The sequence below is a fragment of the Parasteatoda tepidariorum genome, chromosome 6 (genome assembly GCF_043381705.1).
Source record: "Parasteatoda tepidariorum isolate YZ-2023 chromosome 6, CAS_Ptep_4.0, whole genome shotgun sequence".
NCBI classification, from domain to species: domain Eukaryota; kingdom Metazoa; phylum Arthropoda; class Arachnida; order Araneae; family Theridiidae; genus Parasteatoda; species Parasteatoda tepidariorum.
Window position 1 is genome coordinate 2,510,931 of NC_092209.1, and position 19,507 is coordinate 2,530,437.

At 30.5% G+C, this 19,507-nt stretch overlaps 1 protein-coding gene across 2 annotated transcripts in view; it reads right to left on the bottom strand.

Annotated features, from left to right (window-relative positions):
• LOC107444504 (uncharacterized) overlaps window positions 1-6,116 on the bottom strand; it is a 34,236-nt gene extending 28,120 nt beyond the window's left edge. The window contains exons 1-2 of one of the 2 annotated variants that reach the window (XM_016058659.3): window positions 5,926-6,116; window positions 1,851-2,633 (exon numbers count right to left, since the gene is read on the bottom strand). In XM_016058659.3, coding sequence (XP_015914145.1) covers window positions 1,851-2,623 — 773 coding nt within the window. In that variant the 5' untranslated portion in view covers window positions 2,624-2,633; window positions 5,926-6,116. The remainder of the gene's footprint in view (window positions 1-1,850; window positions 2,634-5,925) is intronic. The other variant, XM_071181907.1, reaches the window with a different exon arrangement.
• Window positions 6,117-19,507: the final 13,391 nt, after the last annotated feature.

Genomic DNA, 19,507 nt, shown 5'->3' on the forward strand with positions numbered 1-19,507 from the left:
TATATATATATATATATATATATAAAATATAGGATGTCATATTTCCCAATTTATTTTTATTCATTGTTAATTGTTGCTCTTTTTACTGTTTTTGGTTATTAGATTAAGCGAAGCACGTTTTGAAAAGTTCGCACTATGTAAAAAATATTAAATGTGTTCAGTATCGTTTAGCTAGCACGATACCGTTGCTTTGAGACACCAACTCCTGTCAGTCAACGTATACCACAATTAATCAATTTTCTCCAATATTTATCACTTCCAGGGCCATGAAAAAACCTATTGCCATGTTACTTATATTAAACACCTATCAGCATATTTAGTAATGATTAAAACATCATCGATTGCTACTATTTCAGCAATACTAATTATCAAAATTAATCAAGTCTCATTGCCCCGAACAGACAAATTCCCCCAAAACGTATCTTTTCACTTTAAATTTCATTTTTTTGTAGATACCTTTTTTTTTCGGGGGGGAGGGACAGTTGCTGTTGATTTTAAGTTATTTAGTTTTATCAAAACACTTTTTTACAGAAGTTACTATAAGCAAGTTAAACACTTAGTTTTAGATAGCTTTTAAGTATTAATTCTGTGACGTAATTTTAACATACTGCACAGGTTGAACTATTTTCTCATCTGACATAACGAATGAAATATAATGAAACATTATATAATTTATAATAAACTCCTTTCTTGATTCAATAGAGCTGTAAGCTAGCAAGCATCACTGTTGTTATCTTTTAAATATTTGACAGAAACAGAATAGTCAAAATAGTACAATTTATAACATTGCACGATGTTAAAACTATGAGAAAATTCATTTTGCAAAAGTTTCCTCTGAATTCATTTATTTTAATTATTATTCCCTGATTTTAATTATTTTTAATTGCATAAACAATTATATAATGCATAATAGTATTGTCTTAGATAATTTATCAATTATTGATCAAATGAACAGTAGTCTCTCAGGGTCTTAATCTTCTGATGAGTAAAAAATATTAACATGAATGATTAAGTATTTCAATTTAATGCAATTTATTAAAAAAAAGATAGATGAAGAAGTATTATTTGTCTATTATTATATCACAATACAATAAGGGTAGTTTGCGAAATTTAAAACAATTTTATAATTGCTGAAGAGTCTTAATCAATTTGTAAAATAGAATGAAAAGCGAAAATTTTATAGTAAAAATCCTAATGTATTGATTTATTTTTAAAAGAAATATCTAATTACGTTTGAATAATTATTTAATTGCATTAAATTCAGGTAAACGTCCCTAAGCGAATCTGGCTTTTGCGTAGAAAATAATAAGGTGCTTTTCTACAGATGATTTTTTTTTCTATCCATCATTTAACGAGAACATGATTTTGTCTTTACCAAACGCTTACGCTCACAACAAAGCTATTCGTATAAAACGATTTAATTAAAATTTATTAGTATCATAAAGTCGCATTGTTGTTCTTACGTGTAAGTGATTTCCTTTTTACAACTTTTTTTTTTAACTAGGTATTTGTGATTCTGTAATTGTGACGACAACTTTCCGATTTGCTAGAATACTAAAATCTCTAACTGGAACTGTATGTGAGATGACAGTTCACATTTCAAAACGCTATTAATACATTTTATCACAAAAGGTATTCAAATTATCACCAATTGCAATTCACCATTAATCGTCATTCAAAATTATCTAAATTTTATTTGAAGATCAGAGGAAGGTGACAGTGAAAAAATTCAAGCATTTTTTGGGAGGAGGAGTACTCTCTCTGAATTGCTTATGTTTTCAAAAAGTACGAATTCATGGATATAATGAATAAATGCAAGATCTTGAAGAAAAATTAATTTTAATAATTACCTTTCATCACAGTCGCAATGACTTATGGTATGAAACCTGAAATTAAAGAAGTTGAACTTCCTTGTGAATCCCTCGATTGTGTAAGGGCAGTGATCGTGATCTCTGCAGCAGCGATCGGCCGCAGCGTTGTAGCCCAGCTCGTTGAATTTCCTCGCATTGCTGCCACTTCCGCACCAATTGGTGCCTGGATACAGGAAGAGATCACGTTTCAATCTCTGCAGGCCAGGATGGTCTCCATGCTTGGCCATCTGCCGTATTTGTTTGTGCAGTCCCTTACATTGTTTCCGCAAAGAATTGTAATCCGTGACGTCGGGCTTAGAGAGCAAGAAGCTATCATCTCGGACGATGGATGCATTCAAGGTTTGTTGGGGGCAGCTGGTGTCGGTGGCAAAATAATTGTAAAACTCATCCACTGACTTTCCCGATTTGATGTATTCGCAATCTCTCAAATCCCAGCCAGAATCATAGATCAACTGGATGAAGTGTCGACCATCGGTCACCTGAAGCAGAGTGAGGACTTGGTGAATGTTCGAAAGGGTGGAGAAATCGTCTGGGGATTCAGTGGTGTATTCTTCAGTGGCTAATTCGACAGTTGTTTCGATGGCCGAGACGTGACCACGCTGAATTCGAATTTCTAACTCGCCGTCTTGCAAGACGCGTGTGCACACGAAATCGTACTTCTTAGATGAGTACCGAGTTCGGTGTACTTCACTGGATGCAGTAGCGGTCAACAAGAACAGTGTCAACCACTGACGTAATCGAACAGGTGTCATAGTAGCATACCTATGAAGGAAAAAAAGTTCATATAGCATTTAATCGAACTTTGAGTAATTTAAAATATTTTAATTTAGTTTAACTTAGTCGATAATTACCATGTTAAAGAGAATTATTAATTCTAAAAATAAATGGCAATAAATACCTAAGGTTTACTTTGTAATACGGTACTCTCCTTTCCTGTTCGAAAGTTTCCTTTTCCAAATTATGTAAAAAATAACGAAATTGCAGGGAAGGAAAAGTTCTACTGTTTTAAACGTTTCTAACTCTTGTGTAATTTGCAGTTGAATAAAAGGTCTTGTTCTTAAGAAGAAAAAAAGAAAGAAAGGGTCATGACTCTAAGAATATTTAATTAGAAAACTATATATCGTCTTAGTTTTTAAACCATGCCATCTTTTTCGGAAAACATTGCAAAATATTTTTATGTCCCTTTTAAGAAATGAGATTTTCGAAGATTTCGAAATTTTCAAGTTTGGATGTCAAGATTCGATTCTTCATACATAACTTCAAATAATAATAAATAATTATAATTTTTTTTTAAATTTATTTATTTGCATTGAACAATCTCTGGATAAACAGGCTTTATAATTATGTACAATTTTTTATTTGTTTAAGTATGTCCAGGTATGTGATGAAAAACGGATAAAAGTAAAATTAAACACGATAAAAGCATTAAAAGTTCACTTTGTGCAGAATTATATCTGAATAAACAAGCTTTCTATGATGCGAGAAAAAAAAGTTTTCCTAAAACTATTTTCTAAACAAGATCGCGCTATTCGAACATTTATTCTTAATTTACGGTACGGCTGTGTATTACCAATTATAAGTCATATATCGATACACAGCTTAAAATCTAAAAGGAATTATTATTATTTAAAAAAATGATTTTAAATTATTATTTTGCGAAGAACTATTGCAAAATGAAAAATTTTGTATCAAACTTTTTGAAACGACTGGTACAGCAATTGTACGCGTTTTTTTTGTTTTGTTATAAAAGTACTTTATGTATTAAAAAAATGATATGTTAAGAGATATAATATATTGAAGTCAAAACAAGTGTGGTATCAAAAAAAGTAATATTTTTCTGTATAGAAAATAATATTGTATAAATATTAAACTCATTTAAAGCAATGTCTTAAATATTTGCGTCATTAATTAAAACATGCTATCAAATTAAATACACGAGTCTATTTTCTCCATTTTTCTTTTTATTTATTCAGCTTTCATCTGCGAATTATAATTTGATTTCTGCTAAAAAAAATCTAAAAATAATTTTCCTAAAAAATCACATTAAAAAGAAACTCAATTATGTGCTTAAGGAAATGCAAACTTCAAGTGATAAAAAAAAAGATCTTTATTTCTGCACGATAACTGGCATAACTCAATTACTGCTTATTTATATTATTAAAAAAATGATGTAAGTATGAATTCTTTCGCATACAGTTAGCAAAAAATTTGAAGGTAGTATAAGGGAAAAGAACGGTTTACATCCATGAAAGCTGATTCTGAGAAAAAAGGCATTTTTTTCACAGCACTGTGACTCTCGGGGAGACGTTATTTGTCAAAATTTAGTAATCCTCAAAATACGTCAATTCAATCGTCATTATTGTGAAAATAAACCTTTCATCTTCATTTATAATCACCTTTAATAACTTTTTTAGAATTTCATGAACATAATGGTCCGAAATATGCTAACTATTACTGCTTATTTAAAATAATTATAGGAAATATTTCAAATATGCTAATTAATATTAATTTATACTACCTATGAATTACATTTCGAAACCAAACTGAAAAACATATTTTGTCTGAATAAGCATACCTTTTTTTTTTCTCTCACGACGCATTCAAATTCTTGACTTTCAAAATATTAGGGGTGCGTCGCTATCTGAATAGTTTAATCCAAATCCAGATAGTTTAGTCAAAAGAGAAGTATAAAGTTTTTTTCTTCCTCTTAATGTTTATTTTACTTTTTTGTTTCTGCTTTATTTTGTTATATTTCTAGAACTATATTAGCAAACCAAAAAAATTTTTTTAACTCGGAAAAATTTAAAACTCGATTACCCAATGATAACTTCACAAAAAAAAGCTTCATAATTTTTTTAAAATTTAATTTCATTATGATGAAGAACTTGTATAGTGAGATAAGCACGTTTCTTCATGTTTTTAAATGATGTAATTTTGAATGACAAATTCTATAAATACACGAAGTTATTTGAAAAGTAGTCTGGAAATTAAATAATTAAAAATTCGCATTATTTATCTATTTATTTTTTCTATGCTTACTGAACACACTATAATTATATTTAGAAAAATTATTATCACGCTTAAATATTAATTGAGGCTAAATATTTCTGTACGAGTCGGGTATGACTTTGTTTCTTATTTGCTGTAACAAAAAAAAAAAGAAAAAATTGCTTAAGAAAATTTCCTTTTATACTTACTACTTTAACGAAAAATTCATAAACATTTATTGAAGCATTTAAAAAATTTAAAATAAACTTTTGCTTGATTTTGTTAATTATTTATTTATTTGTAAGTTCGTTGAGTATTTTTTTCTACTTTACATATACTTTATAAATACAAATAGTAGTAATTATTATATAAAAACGTATTTACAATTTAGTTAAATAATGTATAAAATTCAAATATTTCTGTTTGATGTTTTCCACTTTTTAATTATTATTATTTTATGTCAAGAGTTTACGCTTAATTTTTATTCAATTTGTGAATCTTAGTAGCAATCCGATATACAAATTGAGAAGAAAAAAAAAAAAAGAAAATTACTATACTCATTAACGTAAGTACAAATATTTTTTATTTCTGATTGTTGATGTTAGGTAAAAGGCATTATCATTGTTAAATGTTTTCGTAAAAGTATGATTAATTTTTTTATAAACTGTTAAATAGTATATCTATAGTATTTCATTCTTAATTAATGAAATTATTGGTACGCGTAAAAAGTGTTTCTATTTTAAAATATTTAAATTGCGAACTATAGGTTAAAATAAAAATGTAGAAGTGAAAATAAAAGCATGATATATTTTCCAATAATAAAAAAAAAAAAAATTTTTTTTTTTAATTTGCTCCCTTAATTCAGGATTTTTTTTTATCTAGTAATTTTTAATGACATTTTAGTAAATATTAATGACTAAATTTACTTACTTTGCTTTAGTTTTTCATCTCATATTTCTAACATTTAAAAATATCGCAAAAACTAAATATAATTTTTTTTTTTAACTTTTACTATAACTAATTTCTAACTATATTATTAAAATTTTAATAAACTGAATATGCTTACTTAGTTCTCGTTCTTCATCTGTGGTTTTTATCTCTTCCGATAGGAATAATAATAATAAAAAGGGAAGGAAAAAAACCCACGTGACACTTGCAGTAGGGATGATGACGTTCCACCGACTCACTCTTTGAATGACTCCCAAAGAACTGAGAAACATCTCCCGCTTTCACCGACGTCCGTCCACCACCCTCCACGTGGGGGGTTAGGGGTCGAAGGTAGAAGAGGGGGGAGGATTTCTGGATGGCTAATCATCTTCATGTTCCAGAATTTTTTTTACCATCCCTGAAATATTCCCGTGGTTGTAGGTTTCACTCGCCGAGGATGGAAAAGAACTTTTAGCGATCTTATTTATTTTTGGTAATCTTATTTGTAAAAACGTTACAATTTGATCTCACTTATTTATTTATTTTGTACCTGATTTCTATTTACGGTTAAATGATATGAATAAAGTGGAGTGTCTGTGATCATTCACGAAATTTGACATGAATGGTAGCTTTCGTTATTATTTCGCAGCGTTGAGCATTCAGATATACCACCCTCTCCTTACGTTTCTCGGAGGGGGAAAAAAAAGAATGAAATCGCACGAACATTTTTTCCCTATAAATTCCAGGATTCTTTCTCCCGGAAAGACATGAAAACTCGGCATTTCCAATCAGTTTAATCTATTTTAAAGTACAGGGCAATAAATAAAAAACGGCCTGAAACGAATTCTGTCACCGGCTCGCCTCGACCCTAGCGCTTACGTAAAATATCCTCAGTGGTAGATGGATTCTTGGGTTACAATCCCTCTTGTTGTCAAGCTAACCATGGAAAATTCTCGTACATTTCCTTTCTATGTAGTTTTATCAAAAAGTCTTCGACGAAGGCTAATTTGTCCCAGTGCTTTTTCCAGAAAGTTTCTTCCAGGTTGAGCACAAAATTTGAGAGTTGAACATTAATAGCCGTAAACCCAAATGGAGTCGACTGTTCAACGCTGGTTAAAACTAAAAGCATGTGAAATAAAATAGGTTGATTCGTTTGCGTAGGCTACACTACCGGTCAAAAGTTTGCGAAAATTTTGAAATCTACAAAGAAAAGGTCTAAATTAAAGGTCTAAATAGAACTGCGAAAATTCCATGAAAATTTGATGTGTTCTAAAGTGAACCCTCTACAGTTAGTTACATATGATCAAATTGCAATACTTTGTTTCTTGCGAACTGAATCCAGCTCTTCACCATGGATTGTTTTTATGGTGAAAAAATTTGTTAAGTTTGAACACTCGCCAAACTTGCAAAAAAAATTTTTTGTAATTTCTGTTAATGGAAAATAGTTATTTGAACCGTTCTATGTAAGCCCTCAAAATTTCAGATTGATTTGACTTTTTCTTACAAAGTTATAGAATTTTGAAAAACGCGTATACTTTTCTCGATTTTTGAGCATTCCACATATGCTGTCTTTTGGTCTATACATCTTCTACCAAAGAACTTTTTAATTTTAATGTTTTCTGTATTTTCAAATAATTAATATTTATTATAAAACAAATATTCTTATTCATTATTGTAATTATTAGTGTTTATATTTATTATTTATATTTATTGCTTATATGTGTTAGTTTTGTTGGGATATTTTTACTTTACATTAAACTAAAATAAAAAGTTATAACAATAATTACATAAATAATTCTGGAAAAATAATAACAATAGTATAAAAAATTTGCATTTTTACGAAACTATTTTATTTACAACAAGTCAAATATTTAACATATTCTTATTCGTATTTTGTAATTAAATAAATTAACATTTAAATCTTAGATTCCCCGAACCATCCACCTTTTGCTTTTATTATAGCCTTACATATGCATGACATTCGTTAAAACAAACATTAATCACTTCAATTGATATAGAGTTCCATTCCTGTTGTAAAATGTCCCATAACTGATTTCGATTCGAAATATCAGAGAATCGAATTTGTCGATCCAAATGATCCCATAAAAGTTCAATCGGGTTACAATCAGGACTCCGAGCTGGCCACATCATAATTTTCAATCGGCCTTCGTTTTCTTTTTTTTTTTTTTTTTTAATAATTTTTGCATAATTTTGACGTGTGCTTGGGATCATTGTCTTGCTGAAATACAAAATTTGGATCGACAACTTTTTCACCCGAAGGAATAGCATGACATTTCAAAATAGAATGGTACATTTTTTGGTCCATTATTCCATCTATTTTAATTAAATCTCCTACATTATCGTTTCCAAAACATCCCCAAACCATTATGCCACCCCCTCCGTGTTTAACCGTTGGTCGAATGCAATTTGGTTGCATTCGTTCTTCTTCACGATGCCTTACAAACATGCAACGTTTGGTCCCAAGAATATAAAATTTTGATTCATCAGTCCATAGTACACTTTTCCAATCTGCGATTGAACAATGCTGATGTTTGCGAGCCCATTCTAATCGTAGTATTTTATTTTTGGGCGACACGTTTTGCTGCGACACGCCCGAATAAGCCAGCTTTACGCAAACGCCGTTTTATTGTTGAAGTTGAAACTTTTTCTGAACCAGAGAATTATTTACACTTTATTTGTGCAGGTGTATCGAATCTATTTTTTAAACTTGTAACTATAATTTTGCGATCATTTCGATTTGATGTAATCTTTGGCCTTCCGGAACGTGTGCGATCAACGTCCTGTTTCATTGAACCTTTTAATTGTAGAATGAACGCATGCTTATGAAACGTTTTCTAATGCAGTGATTTTGTCTATAGTGTGACTTGCTTTTCTTAAAGATACTATAGCTGCACGTTTTTCAGTTGATATTTCTTTTCTAGGAGACATATTTATAACGCTGCTTCAAATAAAATAATTTAATAGTAAAAAAATTAGTCAATGAAATTTTACAATACATTCTTCAACTTCGAATAATTGTTTGCAAGAACAAACAAATTTTCGATGAAATGCGAGTATTCGGTCTCAAGCGAAACGCAATCTGTTGTAATTGTTTTGAACTAGTCAGTTGCTCTTGAACTCTTGCTTGAGCCAGTCGGGGCTACCATTGCAATAGTGCAATGATTTTGGTTTGATTATTTACAATTGTTAAATAAAGTATTGTTTGTTAAACTTCTAGCATTCAATGAACCAACGCAATGTGTTCAATCGTGTACAGTGACAACTATGAGATATTGTTTTAATTATATTCATAATAAATTCTTTGTAATAACAATAATTACAATAATGAATAAGAATATTTGTTTTATAATAAATATTAATTCTTTGAAAATATAGAAAACATTAAAATTAAAAAGTTCTTTGGTAGAAGATGTATAGACCAAAAGACTGCATGTGTCGAATGCTCAAAAATCGAGAAAAGGGCACATGTTTTTCAAAATTCTATAACTTCGTCAAAAAAAATTCAAATCGATCTGAAATTTTGAGGGCTTACATAGAACGATTTAAATAACTATTTTCCATTAACAGAAGGTACAAATATTTTTTTTTGCAAGTTTGGCAAGTGTTCAAACTTAAAAAAGTTTTTCACCATAAAAACAACCTATGGTGAAAATCTGGATTCAGTTCGCAAGAAACAAAGTATTGCAATTTGATCATATGTAACTAACTGTAGAGAGTTAACTTTAGAACATATCAAATTTTGCATGGAATTTGAAAGATTTTTCGCAGTTCCATGAACATTTGAATTTAGACCTTTTCTCTGTAGATTTCAAAATTTTCGCAAACTTTTGACTGGTAGTGTATATTTTTAAGTTAAGAGATCAGATACAAAAAAGCGTGATTCTCTGAAGAAAAAAAATATGAAAGTTTGAGTCTCTAAATGGTTTTTTTTTTTTTTTTTTTTTTTTTTTTTTTTTTTTTTTGTAGCGTCTTGCGCATTTACAGAGATACCAACTGCTCCGCTTTCAGCAAATGATTTTCTGTAGTGGTAGAGAAAGAAAATTAATGCATGCAGAGGTTTGTACAATTTTGCCAACACTTCAAAAATCTTTGTCACAAATAATGCACGCTGAATTTCATATCATATACTCGGGGCCCGCGCTTAGGATTTCAAATTATTAGCCGGTAAATTAGCCAAATGTCAAAATTTTTCGCCAATTTTCGAAAGTCTTCTCCAACTGCAAATCTTAACAATTTCTTATGATAAATTTTTCCCATTAGAAAACTATTTTACGGTAGTTTGTTTCAGACTTATAGTATTTGGACACCATTCTATTTGGTTAAGCGGCGCATCTACCGAAAATTACTGTAATCGAATAAAAAATACTGATTTGCTTAGAAAAAATCATTTTGACGTAATTTGAGTATCGAGTTAAATATCTATTTTTCTTTCCAGTGGAAGTAATCATTCGCTAATACTTTCGCCAAAACTCAATTTTATCGCATTTGATGGGGTGGCGAATGCTTAGCTCTGGTCCTGTATATTCGTTTCAGTAACGTTTACGTGGTGGTGGGCAAAATTATTTTAAGTTATAGTTACTAAACCAAAAATAGTGTATTAAAAAATAAGTTTAGCTACCACTGGAAAAAGTTTTCTTCAATGTAGTGGGTCTATCTATCACTACAAAAATATAATTCCAATTCACTAGTATATAAGAGATGTTAACCAGATTCTATGTTCGGATTACCTTTTCATAGATGAAGGTTGACATTGTTGATAACTTCTATCCCCACATTCAAAGTGGAGCAAGTTGGCATCTCTGTATTTCTGAAACTATTTAATGAAATAATTTTAAAAACACTTATAAATAATTGCAAAATTTGTTCACATTCAAAGATAATCACGCAATAATTCTGCTTTTCAACGGAAAAACTCTTAATTATACTTTACCAGTCAGGAAGGACCACATTTTATAAAATTTCTGAATTAAAATACGAAACCTACGATTCATAAAATACAACTCTTTAAACATTGTCTGATAAAACAGCTGTAAATTAAAAAAAATAATGGCTATGGCATTTGAGTCGACAAAAATAATCAAAGTATACTTTATAGACTAATCATGTAAAATCTGTCGACAGAGTATGGTTTCTTGCGATTTACTTCGTTTCAATAAATATATTTTAAAAAAGAACGCTTTTTGTGCAGACATTCGTTCAATTTCTTATCAGTTGAAGTATAACAGATAATGGAGTAAACTTAAACAGAGAATTGTAAAGAAAAAAAAGAAATCATATTAAGTTGAAGTGGTTCGGAGTACTGATTTCTATTAATTCACATTTTTTAAAAAAGTAGTTTTTAAAAAAGTAATTTTGATTTACTTCATTTTTTTAACGTAAATATTCTGTAAATTTGATAATATTGTAATTTTTTGTTTAAAGAATGAAAATTGTATGCAGGTAAAATCCGTTAAATCCATTGAAGTAAGGGTTTAAAGTTCCCTCCCCCCCGCCATCCTCTCACTTTCGCGAAATTGCAATATTTAAGGATGTTTGAAAAAGGAAATTAGCTGTCAAAGAATATATATTACATTAAATTCATAAATTAAAAAAAAATTCCAAAAAAATTTTTTTAAAGAGGAAAACTTTTAAAAAATTCAGAAAAAAGTAACGATTTCTTTTGACATTCTCGTAACAAATACTTGTATTTTTTTTTAAAAAAAAAAGAAAAAACGAAAAAGCAAGTAAAAGTACTAAATCTAAAAAGTAACGAACTACAAGTAAAAATACGTGCATTTTACGTTACTTGTAACGAAAGTAAAAGTATTGCCATGTATGGTTGTAGTAATTTGTTCAAAAAATCAGTTTTATGAATCCTATGATTGTTTGGTACAGAATTTTGCATAGGTATTGATGCGGTGCGTTCAAATATTAGTTTCAACACACTTGGAAAAGACAGGAATAGACGTACTTAGAAGCCATAATTTTATGTTATCTAAAACTGTAATTTAAATCTTTCTTATATTTTTTTTTTATTTTTTTAAACAGCGTTAGTTACTTAGCAATAATGCCAACTTAACTAAATTCGGTAAAGTTTTATAATTTTTTACTGGTCTGGAGCAGTTTTAAAATAGGAAGTTTAGTCTTGAGAAATGCAAGCCAAAGGGAAAACAACAGTTTTAAAAAAAGAAACTGTAACGTTGTGTGCATACTGATAATTCAACGCTATTAGCAATCATCATCATCTGTGCCCTTACAGAGTGATACAAAATCTTTCTGTTTCAGCAATTGTGATGTTTTTCAGCATCGAAACTGAGTCTATTTTCCATGTGTCTAAGGACCTATCCAGTCAGCGAAAAATTCAGCTTCTACTGTTGTTTGTAAAGCTACTTGCCAATATCACCAAGTCTGCTTGGTGAAACCAAGTCAATTTTAGACAGAGGGTGCGTTTCTTTTTCAGTGGCACCATCTATGGCCAAGGATACGATTTCAGCCACGCACATCTCACAAACCGTTTATAGGGCGGATTTATTCATACTTCCTGTCATTCAATGATAACCACCACACTTACCAGATCTTTCACGTTCAGATTTCTTTTTGTAATGAAAACTCATGACTCTATTCAATCTTCCCCGTTGCCCGACTTATTGTGAGAAGTACGCGATATGCCTTTTATTTATTTATTGATTATTATTTTTATGGTGATCAGAATATTCGACAATCCTTTATTCGCCGTTCTCCCACATGCCTTGCAACTGTTTTGAGCACTTATCACGTGTCTTTAAATTTGATTTTGTCGTTTAATTCATTACGTGTTTCTGTCGCATATAACCCTTTGCGTTTCAATTCCGATCATGAATTCTTTATTTGGAAATGCACAATCACCTCTTAAAATGTTGCCCCGCCGTCTTTTCTAAAACAAATCATCTATATAAATACTCAGATAAATGAGTATTTATTTTAATTATTATTTTAGTATGAGTGGATTTAAATAAATACACGACGCTCACTTAATATATTTGAACGAAACATTTTCTTTGGCCTAGTGCAAGAAGGAGATGTTTTAGAATAAGACACGGTTTTTAACTTTACAGGTTTTTTAGGAAACCACAAGTAACAAAAAATCATCCTATGGTCAGAGCAGCATAAAAAATAAATACATAAATACAATGCATATCGCTTATTTCTCAATATAAGTCTTATTATAAGATCTCACTATAAGCACGACCCTTCCAATGGATATCCCATTGTCTGAGAAGCTCATACGATAATCCCACCTAGATCTCCACTTTCCTAAAATCTTTAGAAGTTTCGTGTTTAAGGTTCTATTGAGGCGTTTGAAAGATATCGAAAAACACATAAACTTTAAAATTAAAAATTATCTAGGTTTCTCTGAAAGATAAAAGATTGCTGCGTCAGTTTGCTATTTTACATCGAAAACAAGAACTTTATCCGTGAAAGAACGATTCGAAATTATATAATTTGCATATAAAGGGAAAAGAACGTTGTCATAGGAAGTTAAAATATGCAATATTTTATTTTATAGCAGTCGTTTAATCACCTAGCCAATTTTTTTTTTTAATTTTATAGCTACTTATCTTGAACGCCGTAAACCCTATTTAGAAAACAAGGAAACTCCAGGATCACGTATTGGGAGATATTTTGCCTTCGTGGAGGACTATTTGATGGAACTAACCTGCATTTGCGTTACAAGGTGAGGAAAACCACGAAATCCTCCCATAGTTAGCTAACGGATATTTTACGTCAGCACTGTGGTCGGTGCGGAATTCGTATCGATCAGCCATCGCTGGGATTCACACCCGATTCACCTCATTGGGAAGCAAACGCTCTATCCCCTGAGCTACGACCACGGCTCAAAATATGTAACACGAAGCAATTCATGTAAGTTGTATTTTATGTTTAATCATTTCTGCTAACCTTAAATTTAAATTTCGTGAGTGACTGTGTATAATAAGCAGTTTTTTTTTTTTTTTTTTTTTTTTTTTTTTTTTTTTTTTTTTTTGCATTCCTCCTTATATACGGTTTCTAGTGTATTAAAGGTGACCGGGATTACCTGGTTGACAGGGAGCTGGACTCCCTGTCAACCGTTTGCGAGAATGGGAGTTCGAATCCAACCGACCGAAGACTCCTCGTGCAGCAAATGGTGACTGGTACGCGTTAAATCTGTCGGTTCACTAAGTCCTCCTTGCTCCTATTACAAATTAATACCTCTGGGTGTACTGAATTGGAGATGGATCGTTCTCTGGTTCAGGTCAACATTACGACCTGTGGACGAATGTATAGATGTGTGAATGAGTGCGGCCCTTTAAACGGGTGTGACGTAGGGGTGTGGCATAAGTCGACTTCTTGGCCATAGATGGCGCCACTGGAAAACAAGAAGAATCGCACCCCCTCTGCCTTAACGGCCGATGATAACAACAACTGTATTAAAAACAATATTCATGTGATGCATGATTTCTTACAATTTTCTGCCATATGCTCCACTTAAATTCCTTCCTCGACCTTCTCAAAGCCTTGAAAGTACTCTTTTGTTATACAACGTAAACGCTTCTAAGAAAACGGTATGCTATTTCTATCATTGTTATCAGATCGTAAAAATCATTCATATCTGTTAGTAGGATAACATTTGGTCATGACTAGGAAGCACTCGTTTGATTTATAATCTTTGTAAACAGACTAAGCGTTTCAAGTTTATGTGATTTCTCATCTTTCTCCTCAATTCTTCTTCTCCCTTACCATGATTTCGGCAAAACTTGCTTTTCAGTGTATTCTATTTTCTTACTGGGAGAAAAGTAAACTGATTCTTGAAACTATGGCTGCGAAAAGGGAAAAGTGGGGAGAAAGGGGAAATCGCGTAACTGTGGGATGCCTATTCTATTTCAAACAGTATTATTATTATTATAAGGAATAACTGCAATTTTTCAGAGAAAAAAATTTATTGTGATTTAATGAGTGGATGGAAAAACTATTTAAATTTTTTTTGTTTGCTACAACTACTTCGTTACAAATGTAGTTAACTACAACTACTTTTCTTATGTGTAGTGACTACAAACTACTTTGGAATTTAGTAACTACTTCACTACTTTAAGAAGACGAACTTTTCCTAAGAACTTATGTTACACCTATGTTCAAAATGGTTTTGAATGAGAAATCGGCTCACATTAAATAAGAAATATTTATTCATGTTAACATGAACCAGTTTGTTATTCCAAAATATTTTTTCGAATTTGCTCATTTAACCTTCAACTTTATATGACTTTTTAGACAGAGAATATTTAATTTAAGAAATGCAAAATTGTCAAATACTTGCAATTTTTTAATTTCTTCATGCTCTTTTATTTCCTCTAAGAAATTAAGTACATGGAAAATACGTTCCTTTACTTTTAAATAACATCAATGTTTTACGAGTGTGCATTCGAGTGCGACCAAAGTGATTCATTATCTATTTTTCTTAATGGCTGGATTAAATATGCGTGATTTAAAATACATTTCTGTTAACGCTCAGCTACAGCTGCAGGGTAATTTTCATCGCAGCCATTGACAGACCCACGGAGATTTGTACTTATCAAATTCGAAAAATTAGTTGCTTTAGAACTGTGTTTATTTTCGGAAGTAATGCTAAAGTTGTTGACAGGACAAGCAAAACAAATAAAAAGGTGAAAAAGAAGATGTCTACTCCATCTGAGCATTCTTCTTACAAGGACTACTGAAAGAAAAAAGCTAAATTCTTGAAAGTGTAGTTTAAATGACAGTACATGAAGCCCCAGTTTAAAATTAAGCCTTCAAGCAAAGATTTCTCCATCTGGATCTCATGCTTTATAAATATGAATCGTACAGCACACAACAGTGGAAGTTATTAGACTCGTAAACATCCATCGGAATAACTTTTACGAACGCAAATTTTGTTAGTTTAGAATGCACTGTTCGTAAACTACATGCGCGTCAAAAACTTTCACTCGTGTTACAGTCAATATTAAATTATAACGATTTATAACAAAGCGAACTGAATCATATTTATCGTTGTATTAGTACAAAATAAACATTTGAAATTCTTAAAGCATTAAAAAAACATTGATTTTCTATATTACAATCCACTAAACCTACGTTTTTCAAAACAAATTCCCTTTTAATGCTCATAATGTTTAAAGTGAGGTTAAACGGATCGAATGTTTACATACATAAAAGTCATTTAAGTTCAGTTTTTCTCGTTGTAACCACTTAAGTTTACGAATGCGATGGAACGATTTGCTTAAACTGCTGATTTCATAAATGAGGAACATTTTGAAAACGTTCGTTCATCCCCATCTGCTCTGAGATTCGAACGAATCGGAGGATAAATGACAGGATTTCGAGACAAACTTTTACATTATTCACCCGGGCAGTCAATAGCAAGCGGTCATTTTCCATTAGACGACGTCTGGGTTATTAGTTATCAATCACGTGACCCTTCCGTCTGCCTGTTGCCATTCCGAAGCTAACAAAAATCGAAACTTGTTTTATTTTAAGTTTCGAAAAACCTTTTCTTTTCGCTAGATTAGCTTCCGTAATAGAAAATTTTCTTTCCGTCTTTTCCATGTTCGAACGTTTAACAATGATTCGGAATAATACTTTTTTTTTTTTCTTTCAGGAAAGCAAATAATGTTCCCTCCAAAAATCCGAATCTCATTGAAATTCTTGTTCGCAAATATATAAAATTTAAACTGCTTATGGTCGGAATCATTAGGGACAGATATTTTGATTTTTCTATTAACGGAATTAAGTGGGGAAATGGAATGAGAAGTAACCACTATTGAATAAGTTGTGAAGCACCAGTGATAAATAGAAAAATGAGTTCTCAGTTTTAACGTATAGTTTAGCCATGCTAAAAAAATAACAAAAAAGTGAATTGCGTTCATAAAACCAGGTGCAATTTGAAAAACTAACTATTCAGTTTTTATAAAATCAAGAAACAAAAACAAATTGTGTTGTTTTCTATTCGAATCTAGTTTTGTCTGAAAAAAAAATTTTCATTAAATTTTTTTAACAATATAATAATGATTTTAGCAGACATTCAATATGGAACAGAATTTTCATGCAATATTAAAATATATTTTTTGATTCTGGGGCAAACGCTCTGCTGGAAAACAATGATGCTGTATAATTTATATATATATATATATATATATATAATTTTTATTTATTTATTAATAGTCTCCCATAACCAGCTGGTNTTTTTTTTAGTCTTTACTTTATGGGTTTAAAAATGGCTATGCTTTTTCGGTTAATAAAAAGAAAATTCTTTTACATAATTAATTTTCATTCAAAAAAAAATGTTAATCAATTAAGAATAAACAATATCAAAATAAAATTATTTTTTTAATCTTAGTTACGTTTTCAATCGTATAATAATGGCGTATTTCAAACAAATACTAATCTGATATAAATACTTAATTGCTATTGTTCTTCCTACCTTATTTGAATACAAGAGGAAAAGCTAACTATTATATGGGAATTAAAATCGATAGTAAAATTTTATTTGGCTCAATATCTATTGTTGATCATATCATCTAATTATGTTTACAATCTTTCGTAATATTACTACATAAATCTTATCATTATATAGACTTTATTTCACTAAGTCTAGCCTCACCTCAACCTTATCTCATTAAATCCACATTTATATACAGTTTACCAAACACAATGTCTTTCTATCATATTTAACATCATATCTAATATATCATCGAATTATACCTATCATTTTGTATAATATCATTATACACTTTTAGAAATTCTGGTTGTTTAACCGTATTAGATGAAAGCAGTTAATAAACGGTTTTTCTCATGGTTAATAGTTTGAATACCATCTTATTTGTAATTATTTGGCAGTTTTGGTTGAATATGGTAAAATAACAATGAAGTAAATTGTTATTTAGCCATTTTCCGAGAAATTTCTAAGAGCGTATAAAAATTGAATAAGAAAACAGCGTTTAACTGCTTTGCTTTCATTGTCTCATTATACGTAACATCTTTTACATCTTTCTGAATATAACTTATCTAACATCCATCTTCATATCTCAATATCTTACTTTAATATCTGAAATATTGATTTGAATATGTTAAGATTGAAGTTGAAAACTCATTTTATAATTATTTCATGCACTTGTTACCATGAATGAACAAATTCAAGAGAATGTCAACTTTCACTGGTGAATGTTAACAATTACATAGCCGCTTTGGTGAATGACCGAAATATTTGTTATATCCGATTTGATATCAATTTATTCATTGATATTATAATATTTATTATATATTTTAATACCTGCTGAGGATAGATTAGGAGAAACTTCAATGTTCGGTGTACCGGTTAAATGCGTACTGTGCAGTGGCTCTTGACCTTAAAAAACAATGATGTAGGGCATACCGGGAAGTGGCACTGAACTTAGCATCAGTGTAGGGTATACCGGGCAAATGTTTACCAGGCAGTCGCACTTGACTAGACTTAGTATATAGTTTGGATATTTACCAAAGCGACTATGTGATTGTCGACATTCACCGGTGGAAGTTACCGATTTCGGTCACTCACAGTAACACGTTTCAAGAACCAAAACAAATAGAATGAACAATAATCAACTGAATGTTTCGTTATCGTAAACGTTTCAGGATCCTTTAAATATGTGCTGTTACATTTGATATAAAAATTATAAAAGTTTTAAAGAAAAATCATAACTTTCAACAACTCTCACGAGAATGAAAGAAGTTTGGAGGAAGCAATATGAATAAAAGCTTTTATCTATCTTCCTTATAGACAAAAGAGGTCGAGAACTTTACTCGTCTTTTAGACCGAGGTGTGCCCCCCCCCCCATTTGAAGGCACTTTTGGATAGAGATAGCAGGAACTAAGGTCTCTAAGAAGATGGAAATAAACGTTTCATGATATTCTTCTAAACAAGTTCATATTTCAAATATACACACAGTTTTTTCCCTCCTCAAATCATTATGCTCTTTTAAAAACTAGATTTTTTGCACACGTTGAACTGCCTACTACTTTCTGATTCTTGTTAAAATATAAAATTCGATTTCATAATTATTTTGAGATGCACACAAACTTAAACTCGTTTAAGATACATAAACAAAAATCAAAACGCTTGGCTGGTTTAAGAAGCAGCAGAGTACTGCCTGCTTTAAAAACATTTTTTCCCGTTTTTTTTACATAATTTTTCATGTAATAAAATTTCAGAGTTGATATTATTTGATAGCCTATAGGGGAGAGTTGGATAAAACGGGATACCATTATTGTTTTTATTTACTACGGAATATCTGTTAAGGAAAACCATACATTATTTTTTTTGTAGCTACAACATTTATTGAAGCACACAAAAAACATATTTTCAACTAATTTTAATGACAGCGAAATAGAAAAAAAAATTCATTTCCAAACTCTTACATATCCCGTTTTAGCATACCTGGGTTGGATAAAACGGGATAGGGTTTACAATGTTTAATTTTTTGCATATATATAAAGATAAAATAATAAATAATGCAAATATATAAATAATTGTTTATGTATAATAATTGTTTATGTATAAAAAAGTCTTCATCAGAGAAATACATTACAATTAGTTCTAAAGAAAGATGTGAAATCCTAGAGTCGAAAATAAAATGCTTAATAATGAACGTTAATAAACAAATTTTGCATTACTATATAAAGAGACTAAATTATTC